The sequence below is a fragment of the Rhinopithecus roxellana genome, chromosome 5, assembly GCF_007565055.1.
Source record: "Rhinopithecus roxellana isolate Shanxi Qingling chromosome 5, ASM756505v1, whole genome shotgun sequence".
Classification (NCBI taxonomy): domain Eukaryota; kingdom Metazoa; phylum Chordata; class Mammalia; order Primates; family Cercopithecidae; genus Rhinopithecus; species Rhinopithecus roxellana.
The window spans coordinates 17,047,510-17,055,247 of record NC_044553.1 but is presented as its reverse complement, the minus strand read 5'-3'; the positions used below and the strand labels follow the sequence as shown (position 1 = coordinate 17,055,247).

At 35.1% G+C, this 7,738-nt stretch overlaps 1 protein-coding gene across 1 annotated transcript; it reads left to right on the top strand.

Moving 5' to 3' along the window:
- Positions 1-4,896: 4,896 nt before the first annotated feature.
- Positions 4,897-5,835, top strand: LOC104673135 (olfactory receptor 4K13). Its single transcript, XM_010377085.1, has one exon. The coding sequence runs from the start codon at positions 4,897-4,899 to the stop codon at positions 5,833-5,835; it is 939 nt and encodes a 312-aa protein (XP_010375387.1).
- The last annotated feature ends 1,903 nt before the right edge of the window (positions 5,836-7,738 follow it).

The following is a 7,738-nucleotide window of genomic DNA, read 5'->3' as shown; positions in this document are numbered from 1 at the left end:
GGAAGTAAAATAACATATTAGAATGTAATGAACATAATAAATTATCTTCATATTTTTGATTCCTTAAGCAATACAAACAGCAAGCAGGTGTTCAATTATAATTTGTCTTTTTCTCTTCATATTTTGATGAATATAGTCTCCTGTAATTAAATTTTAGCTTCTGATACTCAGTTGGATTATAGTTATTGCTCATGAGTCCATGCATTAGAATTAAAATATTGATTTCCAAATTCATGTATCTTTATCCCCAGTTTTTTTATTATACTTTAAGTTCTGGTATACATGTGCAGAACGTGCAGGTTTGTTACATAGGTATACACAAGCCATGGTGGTTTGCTGCACCCATCAACCCGCCATCTACATTAGGTATTTCTCCTAATGCTATTCCCCCTAGATCCCCAACCCGTGACAGGCCCCAGTGTGTGACGTTCCCCTCCTTGTGTTCATGTGTTCTCATTGTTCAACTCCTACTTATGAGTGAGAACATGAGAACATGCAGCGTTTGGTTTTCTGTTCCTGTGTTAGTTTTCTGAGAATGATGATTTCCAGCTTCATCCACGTCCCTACAAAGGACATGAACTCATTTTTTTTTATGGCTGCATAGTTTTTGATGATGTATATGTGCTACATTTTCTTTATCCAGTCTATCATTGATGGGCGTTTGGGCTGGTTCCAAGTCTTTGCTATTGTGAATAGTGCTACAATAAATATATGTGTGCATGTGTCTTTATAGTAGAACGATTTATAATCCTTTGGGTATATACCCAGTAATGAGATTGCTGGGTCAAATGATGTTTCTAGTTCTAGATCCTTGAGGAATCACCACACTGTCTTCCACAATGGTTGCACTAATGTACACTCCCACCAACAGTGTAGAATCATTTGTATTTCTCCACAGCCTCACCAGCATCTGTTGTTTCCTGACTGTTTAATGATCGCCATTCTAACTGGTATGAAATGGTATCTCATTGTGGTTTTGATTTTCATTTCTCTAATGACCAGTGATAATGAGCTTTTTTTCATATGTTTGTTGGCTGCATAAATGTCTTCTTTTGAGAAGTGGCTGTTCATGTCTTTCACCCGCGTTTTGATTGAGTTGTTTGTTATTTTTCTTGTAAATTTGTTTAAGTTCCTTTGTAGATTCCGGATATCAGCCCTTTGTCAGATGGATAGATTGCAAGATTTTTCTCCCATTCTGTAGGTTGCCTGTTCACTCTGATGATAGTTTTTTGCCGTGCAGAAGCTCTTTAGTTTAGTTAGATCCCATTTGTCAATATTGGCTTCTGTTGCCATGGCCTTTGGTGTTTTTATCATGAAGTCTTTGCCCATGCCTAAGTCCTGAATGGTATTGCCTAGGTTTTCTTCTAGGGTTTTTATGGTTTTAGATCTTACATTGAAGTCTTTATTCCATCTTGCATTAATTTTTGTATAAAGGGTAGAGAAGGGGTCCACTTTCAGTTTTCTGCATAGGGCTAGCCAATTTTCCCAGCACCATTTATTAAAAAGGGAATCCTTTCCCCATTGCTTGTTTTTGTCAGGGTTGTCAAAGATCAGATGGTTGTAGATGTGTGATGTTATTTCTGAGGCCTCTGTTCTATTCCATTGGTCTATATCTCTGTTTTGGTACCACTACCATGCTGTTTTGGTTACTGTAGCCTTGTAGTATTGTTTGAAGTTAGGTAGCATGAATCATTTTAGAATATACTTTAAGTGTTTCACAGTAAAAAGAAAGCTAAGGATCTTTGTTTCTGCAGGAAGAAGGGATGCCAGAAAGATCAAAATGATCATTTTGAAAGCAAACATTTTCTCTTTTCTCTCTCTGTCTCCCCCTGCCTCCTCAACACCGTTTGAAAGTGTGCATGCATATGTGTGTGTGTAGGGTTTATAATTACAAACTGTTCTGTAAAGGAAAATTATTGATTAGGTTAAGTTGCAGAAAAGACTGAAAAGTTGAAAAATTATTTGGCATGCAATCCATCTATTCCATAGTTAAATATTACTAGTTGCATAATGCCCAGAAAAATATTTTCAAAGGTTTTCTTTTTAGATATATGTCTGCTTCCAGTCAGACACTCTATTGACAAATCTATTGACAATCTACGTAACGTGTATTATGAGGAAGATAAGAGTAATTTGTCTGTATTCAAGGAACTTAAAATTAACTTGAGGAAAGAAGAATGAAAAATGAAAGGGATCTAGGCTTAGAACAAATTTGTATAACCCTTGTTCAAGTGTTCCTTTTGTTTCAGAATATCAATACAAATGATGTAACTGGAAAGTAATTAAGTGGCAGAGTAAGTGAAATGAACCACAGATATAGTGGAGATTGATATGACTTCCATGTCTAGAAAAGGTTTTACTACTTAGGAGAGAAGGCTTGAGATATACTGAACAATGTGGTTACATATACACAGAGGAACTTATTTAGCTAAAAACAATAAAACAAGCAGGAATAAGACAAAAAAAAGTATCAATAATGCAGAAAACCACGAGGCTGTTTTTACTGAAATATTGGAAAACAGCATTGGATTTTCAGAGTGAGTGAGGAGTTGATTGTGACTATCCAGGAGAATTTTGAGATTGATAAGGCAGTTACCACAGGTTTATAAAGAAGAAAGTGATATGATGAAAAAGAGTTTTTATAAGTAATGGGAAATTCCTAAGAATAAACTATATTTGTGGGGAGATTACATTATGCAACATCTACAAAATGGAATTCTATATACCTATTAAAAAGTTATGTTTCTATATATTAATATAAACCATATTTTAATGTAATAAGTTAAAAACTCAAGAAAAATAACTATACATATAATATAAAATTTGCAGTCTTAGTAAAAATGATATAAATGTAAATATTAATACCCGTAACACTAACACACACACTGTACTGAAGTGTGTATTGTTTTTCTGGAAAGCTATCTAAGAAACCCTTAAAATGTTCACAGTCAGTTATCTTTCTGTTATTTGTGATATGCTTTTTTTGTAATAGCATAAACTACTTTTTTAAAAGATAATTAAAAGGAAAAAACATTTTAACCAGCTTTTTAAAAATGGCTGTTATATTTCTGATTTTAAAATACTTCAGCATTCAATTTGACATTTAAAAATAAATGTTAAAATCCCTGATTTTGTGGATTTTTCTGTGGATTGAGTCAACTGACTTAATCTAGATGATGAATATGTACTACATAGTTTATTCATTCAACAGATATTCACTTAGTGCTTTTGATGTGTACTATTCCAGATGCTGGAGCATTTATAAACTGCTTTGTATGTATTTGAAAATTGTTCTGTTCTATTTAAATGCAGCTTCAAAAATTAGGTTTCAAAAAGAAGCATTAGTAGGAATTCTTAAATATGAGACATAAAACTGAAGGGAGCTATAACCTTTTTAGACATATAAATGAATGGCTCTAATTACATATTTGATGCAATTTAATATTTTACATCATTTTCTCAGAGCGGGAAATTGGCCAACAGATATGTTTACATAGGAAAAAAAATAAACCCCTAGTTGGTTAAATGTTCCTATGGGATTATCTCAAAGAAACATATAGCACTGTGGTCTCTCATTTTCCTGTTTCTGAAGATTGGAAGAGTAAATTGCAGATAAGTGTTAGGGATACAGGAAAAGGAGATAAAAGGCCATTCCTGGGATTCACGTAAGGTGCCATCACAAAAGTATTCTCCCCCTGTCTTGTAAGTAATAACAGCACAAACAGATGACTACACATACTTTATTTACCGAAGGTGTTTTGTAAGAACCTAGATTAAGTTAAAACTATTAGCAATGAAGGTAATTTTTTAAAAAGCTGAACCAATAGAATCAGTTTGTAATAAGCACGGGCTGATGACAAATTTTGTCATAAATTTGGATGATTATACTGAAAGAACTGTATTTGTTTTACCAACATAAATGTTATGTCAAGCTAAGTCATTCTGAAACCTATGACAAATAACCATGCACAGGCCAACCAACTAACTACTACATAGCAATAACCAGGTAAATGAATGAATAAATACAAGCTGAAAATGAAATTAGTTGTTACATTTGACTGTGGGCTGTTTGTACACATTGTCTAACCATATAGAGGATGTATTTGATGTGAATAATATGAAATGTTGAATGAACAAATTAAGTAAATAATTATATATAAATATGTGAAATGTATATAATATACATGTTATAAATAATATATATACTATACGTATATTTGACACTTCAAAAGTATGTAGTGACTACTACTGATACTGATCTGTGAGGGATTCATGCAAGAATGGAGCATGGAGGAAATAAGGTAAGTTTCTCAGGACCTAATTCATGTATCTTTACCAAAGTCCATTTCAAAACATGGTTCTTGAGAATGCTGGATGTATTTTCTATATCATTTTCATGTTAATAAAACTCAATATTATTATGTGACTATAAAACTCACCAGAATCATTATCTTATTCACAGAGATTTTTATAGCACAAAGAAGCATTAGATACCATATAGTCCAATTTTTTCTTTTTAACTGAGAAGAAAACCCTCAAAAGGAGAGTTACTTGTCCTATGTCACCCAGTGGGCAGCTTACCCAGGTGTCCTGTAGAGGTCTTCTGATTCTAATTCACGACCTATATATTTGTGGTTTCATGTACTATTAATGTTTTTATTTTTGTCTTCCAGAAACTTATATTCTGAATTCTACTGACTATTTGGTATACTTCTCTGGGCCATTAGTAAAACCACTGACCGACAAAATTCCACAAAAGTAAGGGTCCTTGTAAGTCCAAGTGCCTTGACTGAGTGCCAAATGTGGACACCAACATGAACATTTCTTTCCAATATGCATCATTTCCCTACCCCTTATTCTCACTTATTTTGATCATTATGGGATAAAGTTGACAATATGGAAAGTGCAAACCATTCAGTGGTACATGAATTTATTTTGTTGGGACTTTGCAAATCTCAAAATCTTCAGATTTTATTCTTCTTGGGATTCTCTATGGTCTTCGTGGGGATTGTCTTAGGAAACCTTCTCATCTTGGTGACTGTGACCTTTGATGCACGCCTTCACACGCCAATGTATTTTCTGCTTATCAACCTCTCCTGCATTGATATGATCCTGGCTTCTTTTGCTACCCCTAAGATGGTCGTAGATTTCCTCCGAGAACGTAAGACCATCTCATGGTGGGGATGTTATTCTCAGATGTTCTTCATGCACCTCCTGGGTGGGAGTGAGATGATGTTGCTTGTAGCCATGGCAATAGACAGGTATGTTGCCATATGCAAACCCCTCCATTACATGACCATCATGAGCCCACGGGTGCTCACTGGGCTATTGTTATCCTCCTATGCAGTTGGATTTCTGCACTCATCTAGTCAAATGGCTTTCATGTTGAATTTGCCCTTCTGTGGTCCCAATGTTATAGACAGCTTTTTCTGTGACCTTCCCCTTGTGATTAAACTTGCCTGCAAGGACACCTACATCCTACAGCTCCTGGTCATTGCTGACAGTGGGCTCCTGTCACTGGTCTGCTTCCTCCTCTTGCTTCTCTCCTACGGAGTCATAATATTCTCAGTTAGGCACTGTGCTGCTAGTCGATCCTCTAAGGCTTTCTCCACTCTCTCAGCTCACATCACAGTTGTGACTCTGTTCTTTGCTCCATGTGTCTTTATCTATGTGTGGCCCTTCAGCAGATATTCTTTAGATAAAATTCTTTCTGTGTTTTACACAATTTTCACACCTCTCTTAAATCCTATTATTTATACATTGAGAAATCAAGAGGTAAAAGCAGCCATTAAAAAAATAAAGACTCTGCATATAAATTTAAAACATACTTTTTAGATGATACTTTTGAAGAGACACTGTCTTGTTTGTTTGAACATTTAAGAAACTCATTTTTAATGTATCAGTTTCGTGCAAAAGTAATTACGATTTTTGCCATTAAAGCAAATGGCAAAATTAAAGTAATGGCAAAAACCGCTATAACTTGTATACCAACTAATAGTTCAAATCTGTATGAGGAAACAGTAGATATAATTGTTAAAAAGCAAACATCTTTTTGTGATCTTTTATGGTCAATCATATAATATCTACAGTTTGGCTTGTATACATTTAAATCCCACCTTTATCTGTTTCTCTGATGCAAATTTGAACAAAATAAATAAGTTACCTGTGATTTAGTTTTTTCGTCTATACAACTTTGTTTATATGCATCTTTCATTATTATTTTAGCATGCTCTTAAACCTCAGAAAACACATTATTATTGTTACGATTTTTGTTGTTGGTGGTGGTAATCTATGTTTAGAGAAAGCACACAGATGGCATCTTATCACAGTAATTTATCCAAGTGCCTTATAGACTAGAAAACTGCATGTTCTGGGTAATCCATGATTAGTGTGTATTAAATTATACTAACTTGCTTGCCATGAACACAGTGTGTTCAACCATTCTTCACATATTTTGTGAGCCTACAGAATGTCAGAAGATATAGCCAGGGCTTCAAGAAACTTATACCTATAGATGGATAGAGAGATCTAAATTAGTAATTGTGCTGTTGCATGAACAGCACTGTTACATGATGCACAGGGTGCTTTGAGAGTGCAGAGGAATGGCATCTCAATCAGGGCAGGGCAGGAAGGTTTCTACTCACAGTTAGCATCAGCTAGATGGAGAAGGAAGACATTCCATGAGAAAGAAATAGTATGTTGGAAATGCATAGAAGCATGACACAGAGGAGAACCTACACATAATTTCATTGAGTGGGTCATGGGCTATGATGTCAAGAGACAAGATAGAGAGGTAGGTCAAATGTAGTCTGATCATATAATAGAAAATAGAGGAATTCAAAACTATGTTATGCTGAAATTTAAAAGACAGACAGGAAGGGAAGAAAAGTAAGCATAGACCATTCCTGTCCAAACTTGTACATTATACTGCTTCTGTTTCAAGTTTACCTCCTCCTTCTTAGCTCTGTTCATATTTCTCTTTGCAATCTAGGCAACTAGGCCTGTAACTGAATAGAAGGCAAAAGCAAATTTAAAGCAACTGGGTATGGGAGATGGCTGCTGTCTTTCAACTTCAGCATAAATCCAAAAAGAACTTTATGCCTTTTATTGGATATATTATACCTGGTATCCAGAAAAGCCATTCCAGAGACTGAAGATAAAACATTGAATACTAGGTCTCTAACATGTCATTAGATCATTTGTTACATAAAGGGCATCTAACATCAGCCTTAGTTGTTTTATACTGAGCAACCAATTTTATGGAGAAAACATTTTATATACAAGTTGAATTGTTGTAACCAAGGATCCCAGCCTCAAAATGCATTTTCAAACTTTTTTTTCTTTCTTTCTGAATCTCAGAATGTAGTCTTGTGTTGTAAGAGTTTATCTCCCTTTCCCACCAGGAACATTCATACGCAGTGTTCCTTATCTAATTAAGTGCTTGCTTAGAAATCTTAGGGGCCAATTTTGAAACAAACAAGGAAGGGAAACCTGGCTGCAGAATCCTCCCTTGAGAAGGGAATTACTTACAGTTAACCCACCACTACCAGGCCACAGTCAGGAAAAGGCAAATCAGACCTCAGGACTGACCATTACTCAAGATAACCTTCAGAATAAGACACGCAGACCTGCACCTTCCTGCACTATTCTCACATATTTCCCATATCTTTTCTGTCTTTTTTTTTTTTTTGAGGCAGAGTCTCACTCTGTCGCCGGGGCTGGAGTGCAGTGGCCAGAT

What these genes read in the sequence shown, in the direction of transcription:
- LOC104673135 (XM_010377085.1), top strand. Translation starts at nt 4,897, where the DNA reads ATGGAAAGTGCAAACCATTCAGTGGTACATGAATTTATTTTGTTGGGA.